The sequence below is a fragment of the Mirounga angustirostris genome, unplaced genomic scaffold (genome assembly GCF_029215605.1).
Source record: "Mirounga angustirostris isolate CCGP_5_RB_7025 unplaced genomic scaffold, mMirAng1.0.hap1 SCAF_4, whole genome shotgun sequence".
In the NCBI taxonomy this organism is placed as follows: Eukaryota; Metazoa; Chordata; class Mammalia; order Carnivora; family Phocidae; genus Mirounga; species Mirounga angustirostris.
In genome coordinates this window covers 148,455,542-148,472,003 of record NW_026991712.1, presented here as the reverse complement: position 1 = coordinate 148,472,003, position 16,462 = coordinate 148,455,542, and the positions used below count along the sequence as shown (strand labels likewise).

Genomic DNA, 16,462 nt, shown 5'->3' with positions numbered 1-16,462 from the left:
CAATAGCATCTCATATCAGATTCTAGCATAGACAAGTAATAAAAGTCACCAGAAGGTTTAAGAAAAATAAATATATTTACTGATTAGCTAGTGTATGCCAGGGGGACAATGATGATTCTGATATGGTCCAGCCGGCCTCAATGGCTGCTGGGGAAGATAGCCATGGAAACAGACAACTACACAATATTATCACCAGCCCACCAAGAGGAAAATGTACTAGCTCCAAAGGCATTAGAGAAGAGAGAGTGATTAAGTGTAGTACCAGAGGAGGGTGATATCTGACCTGGGTTCCCAAACATGAATAGGGAAGGAAGACAGGCCCCAGAAGAGAAATTTAAGTAAGAATCATCATCACTGGGCGCCTGGGTGGCTCAGTTGGTTAGGAGACTGCCTTCGGCTCGGGTCATGATCCCGGAGTCCTGGGATCGAGTCCCACATCGGGCTCCCTGCTCAGCGAGGAGCCTGCTTCTCCCTCTGACCCTCCCCCCTCTCATGTACTCTCTCTCTCATTCTCGCTCTCTCAAATAAATAAATCTTTAAAAAAAAAAAAAAAAGAATCATCATCACTATTTTTTTTTTCCAGCTTAGTAGAAATGCCTACCTATCTGGATTTTAACAGGAAACAGCTTGGCCAAGCTTGCAAAACTCTAAGTTGTATGGAGCAGAATTTGAGAACTCATGGTTATTGGGACATCCAGGGACAGGCTGAATGAAAGGGACAGATGGCAGGAAGGGAGATCAACATCTTCATGGGGCAGAGCAAAGCAGGAGCCATTTAATACCATAGAAGCATCACAGGCCCGAGACTCCCACGGTGGAGGTGGGGGAGGAAGTGGGAATGGCAGGAGCACCTTATTTCTGTCTTGGCTCTTGCCAGGAGCACCTTTTCTCCTTTTCCTCCTCTCCTTGATAATGTTGTCTGCTCTTGAAGAGAGAGGCCACCTTGGCAGTTCAGAAAGTGCCCATGTTCTGAATTTGAAGGCCTGGATTTGAGTTTCATTAACTATGTGATCTTGTGCCCACCTTTCAAAACTTTGCTTGTCACAGCATAGAGTGAAGTCCAAGCTCCTTGGCTTGGCACTTAAGACCCTTCTCCATCTGGCCCCTGATGACCACATCAATCTCACCTACCCTCTACCCTTCTCATCCCAACAGCCAAGCAGACTCTTGTGAAGACTCTGTGCCTTCACAGGCCCCGCTCTCTCAGGCTGACATTTTGCCCTCTCCTTCCCCAAACTGGAGAATTCCCACTCCTCTTTGAAGACAGGATTCTAGTGTTACCACCTCCAGGAAGACTTTCCTGACTACTAAGTTAGCAACTGCCTCTAGGCCTTAAAAACCCAGAGTTTCCTTTACCTCAGTGCCTAGAACACATGTGCTCTTTCCTGTTTCTATCCACTCTCTTTGGAACATCCAGAGGGATCTTTCTACATCCTTAGACTCCCCTGCTTTAAATAACAACAACAGTGGGCACCTGCGTGGCTCAGTCAGCTAAGCGTTGACTCTTGATTTCAGCTCAGGTCCTGATCTCAGGGTCATGATTCAAGACCCATGCTGGGTGTGGATCCTGCTTAAGATTCTTTCTTTCCCTTTGCCCCTCCTCTCTCCCCTTCTAAAAGGAAAAAAAAAAAGATACATAAATAACAACAATAACCCATTACCCTCATTTCTTGGCTTAAAGACCATACTCTTTACGGTGGCCTACTTGGTATTATGTGACCTCACCCTTACCTGCAGCAGTACCTTCCTCTCTCACTCTTTGCTCTCTCTGCTCCAGCCAGACTAGCCTTCTTTGCTTCTCAATGCACCGTGTTTCTCTCTCCCTCAGGACCTTTGCACTTGCTTTCTTGCTTCAACTGGCTACTTTCTCTTACTCTTCAGAGTGCAGCTCAAACTTTCTTTCCTCTGGGAAGCCCTCCTTGCCTACCTCCCCTTCCCCGACCAGGCTAGTTTAGGTGGTACTTAACACAGTAGTAATTATAGACCTATTTATGAATTAGTTAATACCCTGTCTCCCCCTGGGTAGGGACCATGCTGTCTTGTTCATCACTGCCTAAGAGGCACCTAGAGCAGAACCTGGCATAGACCAGGTGCTCAATAAGTGTTTGTTGAGTGGCTGTAGGAGTGCTTAGCCCTTACCACATTATATCAAATCTCCAGTTTACCTGGTTTCTCATGAAAGAGGACTTCGGCTGCCTCCATTTTGACCTCGAATTCTCCACTTGGGTTCTTTTTTCCAGTTTGTCTCTTGGCTCAGATGGAAGACCTTCCAGGCAAAGGGACCCAAGCCACCCCTTCAAGTAATCAGGACTGCCCTGAGCCAGCAAGACCCTGACCATGACTGACTCCAAGACAATGATCAGTTTGACTGCCACTGCCTACCTGCATGTACCCACCCACTTTTGCCCCACATTTTCCATATATAAACCTGGAAGTACTTTTGGCACTTTGGAGACCGTCTTCGGGACTCCAGTCCTCTGTCTTCCCGGTGTTGACCTTACTGAAATAAACTCCTTTCTCATTGCACCACCACTCATCTCTTTGCCTTTGGATTTTGTCAGTAACAAGTGGCCCAACTTGGTCTGTTTGGGGCCCCTGGAGCCAGGTGCTCTTGCCCCCCTGCGCCCCGGCTACACTCTCACAGCAGCCTGTGAGCTCCTGAAGAACTAGTACAGCATCAGCACCCAGCACCATGCTGGGCACTTTGTGGGGCTCAGTCAGGGTTTTCTGAATATGGGAGACACTGTGATGTGCTGCTCAGATTCCCCATCAGTTAACAGCTGAGACACCAACTGCTGGGAGGGCTGTCAGTGGAAAGCCTTTGACTATGGGCCCCTCCAGGGACAGAGTCACCTTGGCCCCTGTCACGCCCCTTCCCAGATGGCCCCCATCCAGCAACTGGTGAAGCAGGGATATAAAGCCCTGGCCTGGCCATTTTAGCTTATCTGGGGCTTACTCTGATGGGCCATTCTAGCTCCAGAGTCTGCATGGGGTCAGCCAAGACTGTCCTTGGGCCTGCAAGGAGCTCCGGACTTGGGCCCACTCCTGTTCCCTCCCTCCCTTCCACAGGTGTTGATTCCAAGGGTGCGCCCTCATAAATTCCTTCACGGTAACCTCCATTTCAGAATCTGCTTCCCCAAAACCCAACCTGCAACAGGCCCTCTGTCTTCTCTTCCCTTTCTCCATGCCATCTCTTTCAGGGAACATATATTCATTCACCTAAAGTTTGTAGGCACCATTCCGCTGACAAAGCATTTTGAAGTGATATGGACCAGGAGCAAACAGTCAAGAAAAATTCTTGAGACATTTTCGGTGCAAAAAGGTGGTCTTATTAAGGCACGGGGACAGGACCCGTGGACAGAAAGAGCTGCACTGGGGTTGTGAGGAGTGACTGATGATACCCTTTTTAGTTAGTGGGGGTTAGGGATGGCGACAGTCTAAGGAATTTGGAAGTAAAGCTTTCAGGACCTTGAGGGGGCTAGCTGCTGCTAAGATAAGTTTATTTACTACTGCCTAGTAAAACATCAGTCATGAGACCCTTCAGATGTCTATCAGTGGGCCATATGCTCAGGAGGTAACTGCAAATATATCTTGGGGAGTGTTTACAGCTATCAGGGAAAGTGACACTAATAAGAGCAAAGCTATAAGGTAAAGCAATAAAGGAAGTCCTTGAGAGAGCTGTAGGGAGTGTTACAATCCGTAAGCGTCAGGGATTCTGCCTGCAGACCCCCAGCAGCAGCAAAGTCTGGCCTTTGTTTCTTTTTCTCCCGTCAATTTCACCTCCATTTTTCTATTACTCCCATTCTATATTGTCCGGGTGCGTCAGGAAGGGAGGCTAGCTAGCTCCACTGAACAGATGGAGAAGCTGAAGCCCAGAGAAGTGGCGTGACCAGCTTAAGGCCACTGAGCTCATTAAAAGTCGAGCTCTCAGATCCAGTTTTTCACCTTCCTTTCCCTACCAAGTCGCCGCATCCTGCGACGAGACGGAGCCTCACCGCAACTGCTCAGAATGGTCTCAGTGGTCAGAATCCCCAAACCATGACTCTGGGGTCGGAGAACCGGCGCGCAGTCGGACGCTCCCGCGGTGCAGGCGGGGAGACTGAGGTCCAGAGCCGGGTGCTCCAGCGCCAGCGGGGCAGAAAGCGAGGGGGCGCGTCCAGCGTCCCCAGCCGCCCGGCGCCGGAGCCGCCTCCGCCCGCCCCCCACGCTGAGTCCCCCCGCCTCGATTCTGCCCTCGCAGCGCCGCCAGCTCGGGAGCCAGTCATGGTGGCTGCCGTGGTGGCGGCGTGGCTGCTCCTGTCGGCCGCGGTCTGCGCTCAGCGCGAACAGGACTTCTACGACTTCAAGGCGGTCAACATCCGGGGCAAGTTGGTGTCACTGGAGAAGTACCGCGGCTCGGTGAGTGTCCGCCCGCGGGGCCTCGGCGCCGCCCCGACAAGGCCTGGTGCTCGAGCCCCGCGGCCCGCGACCGTGCGTGTGTGGCTCCGAGGGGGCTCCGCAGCCGTGCCCTGGCTCCCACCATCCCAGGCATTCCCCACGGGGTGCAGCGCCCCCAGATCCTGCTCTGGGTCTGTCCCGCGACGACGTGGCAGGGCCCCGGCGCGCAGTGAAACCCAAAACTCTCCCAGCCGACGCCGATTTCCCTCCCAGCGACCTTGGCTTTGGAGTCCGGACCTCTCCCAGAGGCTGCTCGCCTCGACCCAGCCTTTGTCATGCACGGGTCGGAAAGAAACCCTAGCATCCTGCCGCCTTTGTCTCTCCCACCCCCAGTTTCCGCGTCCGGGAGCTGGGATTGTTGCTGATATTGAGTCCAATGTGAGCACTGGGAAAATGAATGTGCAGTGCAGGGGGGAGTTATCAGTTCCGATGCACGGGGACCTTACACAGATCTTCCTTTAGACGGGACACTAGAGGAAAGGAAGGTATTTGCATAGGGTCACACAGCTCTAGAAAGCACAGAGCTTGGAGGAGAATCACCCATCCATCTGTGGACTTCTCTAGGCAAACTCCTAAGATGGCAGCTGGGGCTGAGCTACAAGAGTCACCCAGGCTAACTGCTGTCTCCTTATCAAGAGGGAATCTCAGCTGAGAGAGGACTCAGAGAGAAAATGTGCCTGGGTGAGTCTTTGAAACAAGAGTGAGTTTTGGCAAGACCAAGAAGAGCATTCCAGGCAAAGAACTGTTCATACCAAGGCTCAGAAGCAAACAGCAGGAAGGATGGAGGAGGGATGTGTGGGCTTCAAGCATTCCGCTTGCAGGAGTATAAAGCATGAGGCTTAGTGGTAGAGGATGAGGCTGAAGTGAGTAGGTACCGCCCGAGGGGCCTCGAACACTATATTCAGAGGCCTAGATACTGCACTGTGTGTAATGAAGAGCGCTCAAAGTCCATTTCTCAAGATGGACCTGAGACAAAAAGAAGAAGAAGAAAAGATGAACCTAGGTAGGGCCTTGGTGTGGGAAAGGTGAGGAGTTGGTAATGGACACATAGGTACAGCATCCAGATTTGGAAGGACCACACAAAAATGGCTATCAGCATTCTTCTCCTGGGAGGAAGTCTTTAGTGAAGAAAGTACTTTCTAAACCTTAAAATGCCCAGTTACGCTGGGAGTCCTGGGGGTAATATTCCTTGTCCTGATTGTCCCCCAAGGTGTTGTGAATTTCAAATGAGATGACAGTGTGGAAGTGATGTGGGAAACAAAGGCAAAAGAAAAAATTAAATTTCCTTACTGCCTACAGCCCATCGACAAGTCTTGAAACAGGTAGAGTGACCTTCTAGGAATTCAGCTGCCTCGCTGACACTTTGCTAAGGACAAAAGGCAATCTTAGCCTGACCCCCCAGGATCCTGTGAATCTACTTTAACATATAAAAATTTCTTTGGAAACTTCCTGTATCTCTACCCTCCAAGATAGATGTTAGCAGTCATCCTCCAAGCCAATGACCCACTGGTACACATCTGAAGGGTCTCATGACTGAATTTTTACTAAACAGTAATAAATGAACTTTTCCCAACAACAGCTAGCCCCCTCAGGATCCTGGAAACCTTGTTTCCAAATTACCTTGGAGGCTTGTGCTATCCCTAACCCCCTCTCAACTTGAAAGTATATAATCAGCCACTCCTCATGACCCCAGAGCAGCTCTTTCTGCCCATTGGTTCTATCCTTGTGCTTGAATAAAAGCACCTTTTTGCACCAAAGACATCTCAAGAATTCTTTCTTGGCTGTCAGCTCCGAACTTCAACATTTTCCTACATCAGAAGCACTTGGTAACGTGCTCTGTACCTGTGTTTGGTGGGCCCCAGCAGGAAACTCATTCAGGACTGAGGACAAAGAACCTGTAAGAGTAGGGCCCATTCCCAGTCAGGTCTCTCCTTCCTTCTAGTGCAGCTTGACAGAGAGTCCCAGATTAGCACTTAACCAGCTCTGCTATTCATTCATTCATTATTATTGAGCACCTACTGTATGCTAAGTACTAGGCCAGTCCTTGGGATACAGTGGTGAACAAAACAGACAAGTTTCCACTTTAATAGAGCTTATGAAATGGAAAAGAGAGACAATAAACAGGAACAGAGAAATGAAGAAGGTAATTCCTTGTACAGTGGTACTAAGTGCTACGACATAAATAAAACAAAGTCTATTTATTTTCAGAAGTAATGAGGCACTCAGAATGTGAGGAAGAGAAATTCTGGAGAAAAATGACCCAGAGAAGTGATCCCAGAATTCTGAGTGTTTTAATACTCTAGGTCATTGGTAAATCCTTAAAAGCATGGGAGTGAGAAGCCAAGAAATCAATCCGAAAGAAATTGAAACAAACAAAAAGAACAAAGTCACATACCTACTAAGAGATAGAGTCAGAATTTGAACCCAGGCAGTTCAGCTCCAAAGCCCAAGCCCTTAACTGCCAGGTTTAAATGGAAACCAGGAATAGTCAGTCCAGGGAAGCTGTAAAGGATTCTGTGAGTTAACCCAAGCTGGATCTACCATTTAGACAGTAGAGTCATTCATTCACTTGTAAATAATTACTGGCTCATTATGTGTATTTTACCACAGTCTTTTTAAAAAATTGAAAAAGGGGGACGCCTGGGTGGCTCAGTTGGTTGGGCGACTGCCTTCGGCTCAGGTCATGATCCTGGAGTCCCTGGATCGAGTCCCGCGTCGGGCTCTCTGCTCGGCGGGGAGTCTGCTTCTCCCTCTGACCCTCCCCCCTCTCATGCTCTATCTCATTCTCTCTCTCAAATAAATAAATAAATAAAAGAAAAAAAAAATTGAAAAAGGTTTACTGGCTCCCAGTACCTGCGTGGCACTGGGTCCAACCCTGGAGACAAAGCCATGAGCAAGATTGTATGGTTTGTGCCCTCAGGCTATATGGGAAGGCTGTCATTTAGACCAGTGTTGAGTATGGATGAATAGGTGACCACCTGCGAATGTGCTTGTCTAGGGTGTGAGCTTATGTACATGTGGGCCTGAGTGTATCGTGTGTGCAAATGATTTGTTTACTTCTATGCGCACACCTGAGTCTATATCTATGTTTGGATATACATATATGTAAATTAACTATGTGTATTTGGGTGTGTCTGTCTATCCTTGTTTTGGTCACTTTAAGGATAAACTTTTTGGTTTCAGGTATGGAACTTGAAGCAGAATTTCCCTCCTTCCAAAAGAGTGGGCAGACGCATAAGATGTAGGTTAAAAATAAGCAACCTTTAATGTTCTCATGGCCCAGGGATCCAGCAGAGAAGAGGAAGACCGCTAACTAGGGAAGGGAGTTAAGGGTCCTAGTTTCTTACCACCACAGGCAGAATATGACATGCTGACACAAACGAGGGAGGTTGTCCTAATGGCCTGTGGCCCCATAGGATGGGTCCTTCCTTATCTGGTGAAGGCAGGGTAGGGGAGTTATAACTCAACGGTTCTCATCATCTAGCCAAGTAGTTCTCAACTACTCTAGGAGACATACAGCAATGTTTGGAGACATTTTTGACTGTCAAAACTAGACATCCAGTGGGTAGAGGCCAGGGATGATGCTAAACTTCCTACAATGAATAGGACAGCCCCTGCACAATAAAGAATTATCTGGCCCAGAATGTCCATAGTGCTGAGGTTGAGAAACCCTGTGTAGCCTGAGCAGTTTGTGCCTGTGCATGTCCAGTGCCAGGCTGCCTCTGGGAGTGGCCCTCTTTACTGAGCCAGCTAGTATAATCCCTGCTCTTCCAAAAAAGTGGCCAAAGGGATGGGGCTGGGCTGCCCAGACACAGGGTAAGATTTAAGAATTCTTCAACAATGTATAACTAGAAGCTAAAAACAGCCTTGGTGCCAAAGTTCTAATTGCAGTATTATAATTGAGTTCCATCAGCCAGCTTTGTATTTATCACCTAAAGGCTATAAATAAATGCATTTATTATAAGGTGATAATAAATTTAAGGATTAGTCTAGTGACTCAAGAAAGTGATATTTGTGTGCTGGAGGGAGAGGGGCAAAATGGGATGGATTGCCATGGGGTCCTTTTATGAAGAAAACCCATGTCTGTCTATATACCCATGCAGGTGACTGTGTATGTGTGCACATTAACTTACTCATTCAGCACACACTTTCTGCTTTCTTTTCCATATGTCAAGCTCAGGCATGAAGCAGACATAGCTCCTGCCTTCAGTGGGTTCACAGTGGGTTTATTACAAGGGAGACCATGTAAAGTGATGAGTGCCAGTTGACTGAGCCAGAAATTGAACCCAGATCTGCCTTTCTCCTCCCCTACATTACCTCGTGATGTGAGCTCACCAGCGTGTGCACCTCTCTCTGTGTATGTGTCGTGTTTGTGGGCATGTGTGATGTGCGCTGATGTGTTTTGTATCTTGGGGCATATGCATCCCCATTTATGGATATTGTATTCTTATTCTCATTAATGTTCATGTATGTGTATGCACACATATCTGTAAGCCCCTGCATGTTTGATTTCATTTGTGCCTGCATGCATGTGTTCATGTATCTGTGAGAGGGTTGCACGCTTATGTATGTATACATTGTGCCCTTGTATATGTGAGAAAGCATTAATTGTTGGCGGGGGTCACTGTGTGGGCAGGTCAGGTCATGTACAAGTGCATGACTCGTCACTGGGTTGTGTATGTGTCTGGGTTTTGTTTTTGCCACCCAGGTGTCCCTGGTGGTGAACGTGGCTAGCGAGTGCGGCTTCACGGACCAGCATTACCGAGCCTTGCAGCAGCTGCAGCGGGACCTGGGGCCCCACCACTTCAATGTGCTTGCCTTCCCCTGCAACCAGTTCGGCCAGCAGGAGCCCGATACCAACAAGGAGATCGAGAGCTTTGCCCGCCGCACCTACAGTGTTTCTTTCCCCATGTTTAGCAAGGTCGCAGTCACAGGCACTGGTGCCCACCCTGCCTTCAAGTACCTGATCCGTGAGTCCTGATCCTTTCCCTCATCTTCCCGTAGCTGGCTGAGGTCATGGCTCCCTGGGGCATGCAAAAGCCACTGGCTGGCTGGGTGACCTGGGGCCCCTTCCAGACCCCTGCATGTAGGTTCATGGTCTGTTCCAGCACTAATCTTTGAGGATGAGCTGAGATGTATTCCTGCCCGAGAATATTACTAACCCCCACCCTGTCCCACTGCCTTGAGGTTCTCCCTCAGAGTTACTCTTGCAGACTTCTCTGGGATCCTGTTTTCATACGCAGGGGTTCTTAAAAGGAGACTGGGCCCTCAGATTTAGTCAATGTGAATTAGTTGAGCTTATGGACTTAGGACAGGGAAACCAAGGCACAGACAGGGGATGCCACATGCCTGGAGAAGGCTGACCAAGATGGCTGACAGGTATCTCCTGTCCTAAGTTAGGGGCCAAGTTTGTAGACCATGGAAGGGAAACCTTTGGAGCAAAAAATACCAGATATTAATATTTCAGAAATAGATCCCTTCTGCACCCCCAGGAGCCTCAGAACCACAAGATGGGGTCATGGGCCAAGCTTGTTATTATGGCCCTCTTTCCTCCCTTGGGCCTTTCTCTTCCATTGGGGACTCCATTTTTGCCTTCTATTCTATGCTTCTGACTGCCTTCATATCCCTCAGCACCACCCCCGCATTCACCTGGAGGAGTAAATGAAAAACAACAGTGTAGCAAACAAAAGATCCCTTACTGAGGCAGACTTGAATTTTGCTCTATGGGTCAATCCTAATATTTGCTTTTTTTTCCCCCGTTTGTTTTTATTAGTACCTTTCCAGTTCCCATAGTTATAGATCAAACCTAACACTGTTTTAGAAGCAACTGGGGAGCTCTTAAAAGTGGTTTAGACTGAGACCTACTGAATCAGAGCCCAAGAATCTGTTTATTTTAACCACCCCCACCATACCACCACCACCACCATGATTCAGATGCAACCAGTCCACAGACTAACATTTGGAAACCATTAAGATTGCATTTGAGAATAGGGTGTAGACTATTCAGTAGTTTGAGATCATTAAGAAAGGAGGACCTGATACTGCTTTATCAAGCATTTCACAGAATCCTACAGTAGTAGTTCTCAACCTTGGGGCCATAGTGGCATCTCCAGGAGAGCTTTTAAATAATACTGATGCCTGAATCTTAACACCAGAGATTCTGATTTAAGTAGACTGGGGGGTGGACTGGGCATCAGGATTTGATTTGATTTTATTTTGTTTTAAAGATTTTATTTATTTATTTGAAAGAGACAGCGTGAGAGAGAGTGCGGGGGCAGGGGCAGAGAGAGAGAGGGAGAAGCAGACTCCCCGCTGTGCAGGGAGCCCCATGTGGGGCTTGATCCCAGGACCCCGAGATCATGACCTGAGCTGAAGGCAGACGCTTAACTGACTGAGCCACCCAGGCGCCCCATGGGCATCAGGATTTTTTTTAAAGCTCTTTAGTTAATTCTAACTAATAGAACACTGCTTCAAGGGAAGGATGGACACTGGTAGTGGAATTCCAGGAGAGGGGACACAGGGAAGCACACTTTGCTGTCCTTCTTCCTTTTTCTCTAGAGACTTCTGGGAAGGAGCCCACCTGGAACTTCTGGAAGTACCTAGTGGCCCCAGATGGAAAGGTAGTAGGGGCTTGGGACCCAACTGTGTCGGTGGAAGAGATCAGGCCCCAGATCACGGCACTCGTGAGGAAGCTCATCCTGAAGAAGCGAGAAGACTTATAACCACTTTCTCTCCTCTCCCACTGTCCCATCCCAACCCCCCATCCTCCACCTTGAATGGGTGACCAAAGCAAACTCAGTGGTGCTCAATGGTGCTTGGAGGGAGGGCCTACGGACTCTCCTTCCTCCATTTTTATCCCACCTACCCTATCACTCCTATGGGGGAAAATTTCTAGCATTTGGATTATTTGAGTCTTAGAACAACCTATAGGAACTCTTGGCCAGTGATAGCTCTTGACCAATGAATCACCAGCCAATAAGAACCTCTAGCCCATGAAAGCATGTGGCAAATAGAAGTATATTAAGCAATAATCTCCTGCCTACTAAGAACTCTGTAAAATGGGACCAATTCCTACCTCACAGGGTTGTTGTGAGGATGAGGATGAAAGATCTATGAAAGTGCCTAGGGCAATGCCAGCTCACTAGGAGGCATTCAATAAATGGTTTTTTTTTTTTTTTTTTGGCATATAAACCAAAAAATAACTTGTAATCAATAAAAACTTGTGCCCAACATGAATTTCCAGCCATCAAGAATCCAGGCCAAAGATTTATTTGTTGTTGTAATTGTTGTCCTCTGTATTATTTTTTTTAATTACAAAAGTAATGCAAATAGATTGTAAAATAATACAGGATGATATAAAATAAAAATGAAGATATCCCCCTTATTTTCTATATCTCTCTCCCTGGAGGTAAATAAATACTGTTAGCAATTTGGTACAAAGACTTCCTCATTTTTTTTATCAAGCCAATCATTATTGCCCAATAAGAATTCACTGACCAAAAATACACTATAATAACAAATAGGCAAACAAAGGGCGCTGGGTGGCTCAGTCGTTAAGCGTCTGCCTTCGGCTCAGGTCATGATCCCAGGGTCCTGGGATGGAGCCCCGAATCGGGCTCCCTGCTCAGCGGAAAGCCTGCTTCTCTCTCTCCCACTACCTCCGCTTGTGTTCCCTCTCTCGCTGTGTCTCTGTCAAATAAATAAATAAAATCTTTAAAAAAATAAAAAAATAAATTTAAAAAAAGGAGCCAAACAGAACTTAAAAAACAAAAACAAAAACAAAAAACAAATAGGCAAAGGATATGAATGGATAATTCATAGAATAATATAGATGGATAATAAGGATATGAGAAGATATTTAGCCTCATTAAACTTGGAAAGATTTTTTTTTAAAGATTTTATTTATTTGAGAGAGAGAGAGTGCCCAAGCAGGGGGAGCGGCAGGCAGAGGGAGAAGCAGGCTCCCCACTGAGCAAGGAGCCCCATGCAGGACCTGAGCTGAAGGCAGACTGAGCCACCTGGGTGTCCCTGGAAAGATTTTTTTAAATGATAACACCCATAGTTGGTAAGGATGTGAGGAAATGGGCATTCATAGTAACTGTTGGTGGGACAATGAACTGGCACAAGTTTTTAGAGGGTGACTTGGCAGTATCTTTTAAAACTAAATGTTCATGTCCTTTGATCCATCATTTCTCATCCTAGAAGTCTCCCAAACTGTGCAAATATATATGTACAATAATATGTATGTACATTGTTCATAATAGTGAAAATTGGATGCAACCCTGTATCCATCAGTATGGTCTGATAATGAATTATGGTACAAATCCAAATGGTACACTAATACAGTTATTAAAATGAATGAATTAGGGGCACCTGACTGGCTCAGTCAGTAGACCATGAGACTCTTGGTCTCAGGGTTGAGTTTGAGCCCCACGTTGGGTGTAGAGATTACTTAACATTTTTTTAAAATCTAAAAAAATAAATTAAAATTAAATGAATGAATTAGATTTTTAAAAAATATTCTAAGTAATCTCTACACCCAACGTGGGGCTTGACCTCACAACCCTGAGACTAAGAGTCACACGCTCTACTGACTGAGCCAGCCAGGGGCCCCAAAACGAATGAACTAGAATTTCTAAATGCTACCATAGAAAAAGTTGTCCAAAAGTGAAAAAAGGGCAACTTGTAAAACAGAATGAATACATGCACACACACACAAATCTGGTCTAGGGGTGCCTGGCTGCTCAGTCTGTACAGCATGTGACTCTTGATCTTGGGGTTGTAAGTTCATACCCCATGTTGGGTGTAGAGATTACTTAAAATAAAAATCTTTTTAAAAAAAATCCAGTATAAAGAAGTATAATATTTTTATCAAAAATTTTCAATATTAAGTGAGAGGGAGAGAGAGGAATATAGACCAAACTGTTTTTTAAGATTTTATTTATTTATTTGAGAGAGAGGGAGCATGAGTGGGGAGGGGCAGAGGGACAGGCAGACCCCCTGCTCCCTGAGTGTGGAGCCCGATGTGGGGCTGACGTGGGGCTCAATCAGGTCATGATCTCAGGGTCTTGGGATTGAGTCAGATGCTTAACCAGTTGAGCCACCCAGGTGTCCCTAGACTAAACTATTAATGGTGGTTGTCAATGAGGGAGTCAGGGGAAAGAGGGGATAACAGGAGACCTTCACTGTCTTTGTTAAGTATTTCTGTAATGTTTGAATTTTGTATGTAAAATATGTATTTCACTTTTATAGAAATATAAAAGGAGCCTGCTAAACACTGAGATGATGGGCAAAGTCACTGATTGATAATTCATTAGATAGATAATTCATTAGAAATTCAAATAAGAATTTCATGTCCACTCCTCCCAAGGTCACTCTTCTAGAAGGGAGACTCATTTAAGTCCTGGCTGTGCCCCTGACTCATAGACTGAGCAAACTGTTGCCTCTCTGCTGTCTTCCATTTTCCCACTGGACAATGAAAGGGTTGAACTGTGCTTATAGTTCTTGCAGTGTCCCTTAATGGTCCCTCTCAAAAGCTACCCAGAGTAAATGAAGGCTCTCTGTGAGCAGACCACAAGCCCCACTATGGTGGCCTCCAGCCCGCCCTTACACACCCTGCTCCAGGTTCCAGCTCTGCATATGCTGTGCACACACATATACACAATGAAATGCAGCAATCATAGGAATGTTCGTGATGGACACCTCAGAACCACATTCTCAATGGACGTCTCTCTGACCTATCCTGCTTGACCTCTCAGCCACATCTGACATTGCTGACTGCACTCTTCTCCCTGACACATTCTCTTCCCTTTCATGCCACTATCTTTCTTGGTTTTACCCCTTTCTCTTTGAGTGCTCCCTCCTTCTCATATCTGTTGATGTCTCTTCCTCCTGCCCTCTCCTTCCCTGTTGGTCTTCCTTCTTCTCACTCCATGTGCTGCTCTTCTTCAGCCATCTGATTGTTCCTCGTAGTTTGGACTACCATCAGTGCCCTATTTTTTAAAAAGATTTTATTTATTGGGGTGCCTGGGTGGCTCAGTCATTAAGCGTCTGCCTTTGGCTTGGGTCATGATCCCGGCGTCCTGGGATCGAGCCCCGCATCGGGCTCCCTGCTCTGCAGGAAGCCTGCTTCTCCCTCTCCCACAAAAAGATTTTATTTATTTATTTATTTGGAGCTAGCTGGGGGAGGGGCAAAGGGAGAGAGAATCTCAAGCAGATTCCAAGCTGAGTGCGGAGCCTGTCACGGGGCTCAGTCCCTTAACCCTGAGATCATGACCTGAACCAAAATCAAGAGTCAGGCGCTTAACCAACTGAGCCATCCAGGTGCCCCACCATCTACGTCCTACTGACACTCAAATCTCTACCTTGTATCTATACTGGACTCATATTCACCTGCCTAGTGGGCATGTCTACAGACATTTCAGTTCAACATGTCCAGAACTAAACTCATCATGTCTCCCTGACACACCTCTCTCGTTTCCACTCAGCCTTTGCAAACCCCCCCAAAGCCTTTCCTTTCACACACCATTCATTCACTGTGCTATTATTTAAGCAACTGTTCTCCCTTTTCTCCTTAGCACAGCACCTGGCCTTTAGCATATATAATTTAATTCTAAAGTAAGCATTTTGAGCACCAGCTCCATGCTGTCCCTGATTAGAACCTACCTAGAAACCAAAGATGAGCAAACAGTTCCCCCAGAAATTTAGTCCAGCTGAGGATTTTGCAGTCCCAAGTAGGCCTTCATTCCTACGCTTTATCAGCATTCTGCTGCTCCCATGTCCCCTCTAATGTGCAACAGTTCCCTAGGAAAAAAAATCTCACTTTAAATCCTTATCAACTGTTACCTTAGTCATTGGCTAACCAGTATCTGCTAACAATTTAGGTTTAAATTAATCCCTCAGTAATCACCTAACACTTGAGTAGTTAATATTTGATTTTCTACTAGCACTTTATTTTCTAACACTTTATTTATAAGCAATATACTTTATTTATCAGGTTTTATCTCAGCACTTAGTTTAGCTATTTGCCAAGCCTTAATTATTAATCGATATTTTAGTTGTCTGCTTAAATCTTATACCGATCCCTTAGCTATCTGCTATTAGTTTAGAGTAAATTAGCAAACCAGAGACCACCAGTTAGGAGTTTGGACAGGGGTCACTTCTGGCTGTGGATATGACAAAGGCCTTTGTGTTTGTCTGACCTCTCCTTCATCAACTGGTCCCAGGTCCTCCAAGAAAGGGAGGTCCATTCTAATTGCTTATTTACGTCTCTGAGCTGGGCTAGAGTGTGGTGAGTGGAGAGTATGACTATGAGGGTGCTTCCTGGAAAGTTATGGTTGAAAGGGACATTCATTCATCAACAAATATTTCTTGAGCACTGTTTATGTGTCAAGTTCTGTACTAGGTTCTAGGGATACATCAGTGAACAAAACAGGCATGTCCTCAGCTGCCATGGCACTTAGAGAAGAGTGGGAAAGACAAACATCAGTGAGAAAGACACGCATTAAACAAATAATTACACCAATTATTACATAATTATGATAAGCACCAGGAAGAAGTATAGGGAAGCTGGCACTTGAGCTATTCTGAAGTTCAGAGGTCTCCCTGAGGAATGACATTTAAGCCAAGAGCTGAAATTTTATTTTATTTATTTTTAATATTTTATTTATTTATTTATTTATTTGAGAGAGAGAGCGTGCACAAGGTGGGGTGGGGCAGAGGGAGAGGGAGAAGCAGACTCCCTGCTGAGCCAAAAGCAGATGCTTAAATGACTGAGCTACCCAGGTGTCCAAGAGCTGAAATTTTAATAAGAGTTAGGGGAAAGAGGGGCACCTGGGTGGTTCAGTTGATTAAGCATCTGCCTTTGGCTCAGGTCATGATCTTAGGGTGCTGGGATGGAGCCCCACATCGGGTTCCTTGCTCAATGGGGAGTCTGCTTCTCCTTCTGCCTGCCAGTCCCCCTGCTTGTGTTCTCTCTCTCTCAAATAAATAAATAAAATCTTTTTAAAAAGTAAATAAAAAATTT

The 16,462-nt window shown here is 46.3% G+C and overlaps 1 protein-coding gene across 1 annotated transcript; it reads left to right on the top strand.

Annotated features, from left to right (window-relative positions):
* The first annotated feature begins 3,895 nt into the window (after positions 1–3,895).
* On the top strand, positions 3,896–13,718 carry GPX7 (glutathione peroxidase 7). Its single transcript, XM_045897684.3, has 3 exons — positions 3,896–4,398; positions 9,146–9,407; positions 10,996–13,718. Exons 1-3 carry the CDS (start codon positions 4,039–4,041, stop codon positions 11,157–11,159), a joined length of 786 nt encoding a protein of 261 aa, XP_045753640.2. The 5' UTR covers positions 3,896–4,038; the 3' UTR covers positions 11,160–13,718.
* Positions 13,719–16,462: the final 2,744 nt, after the last annotated feature.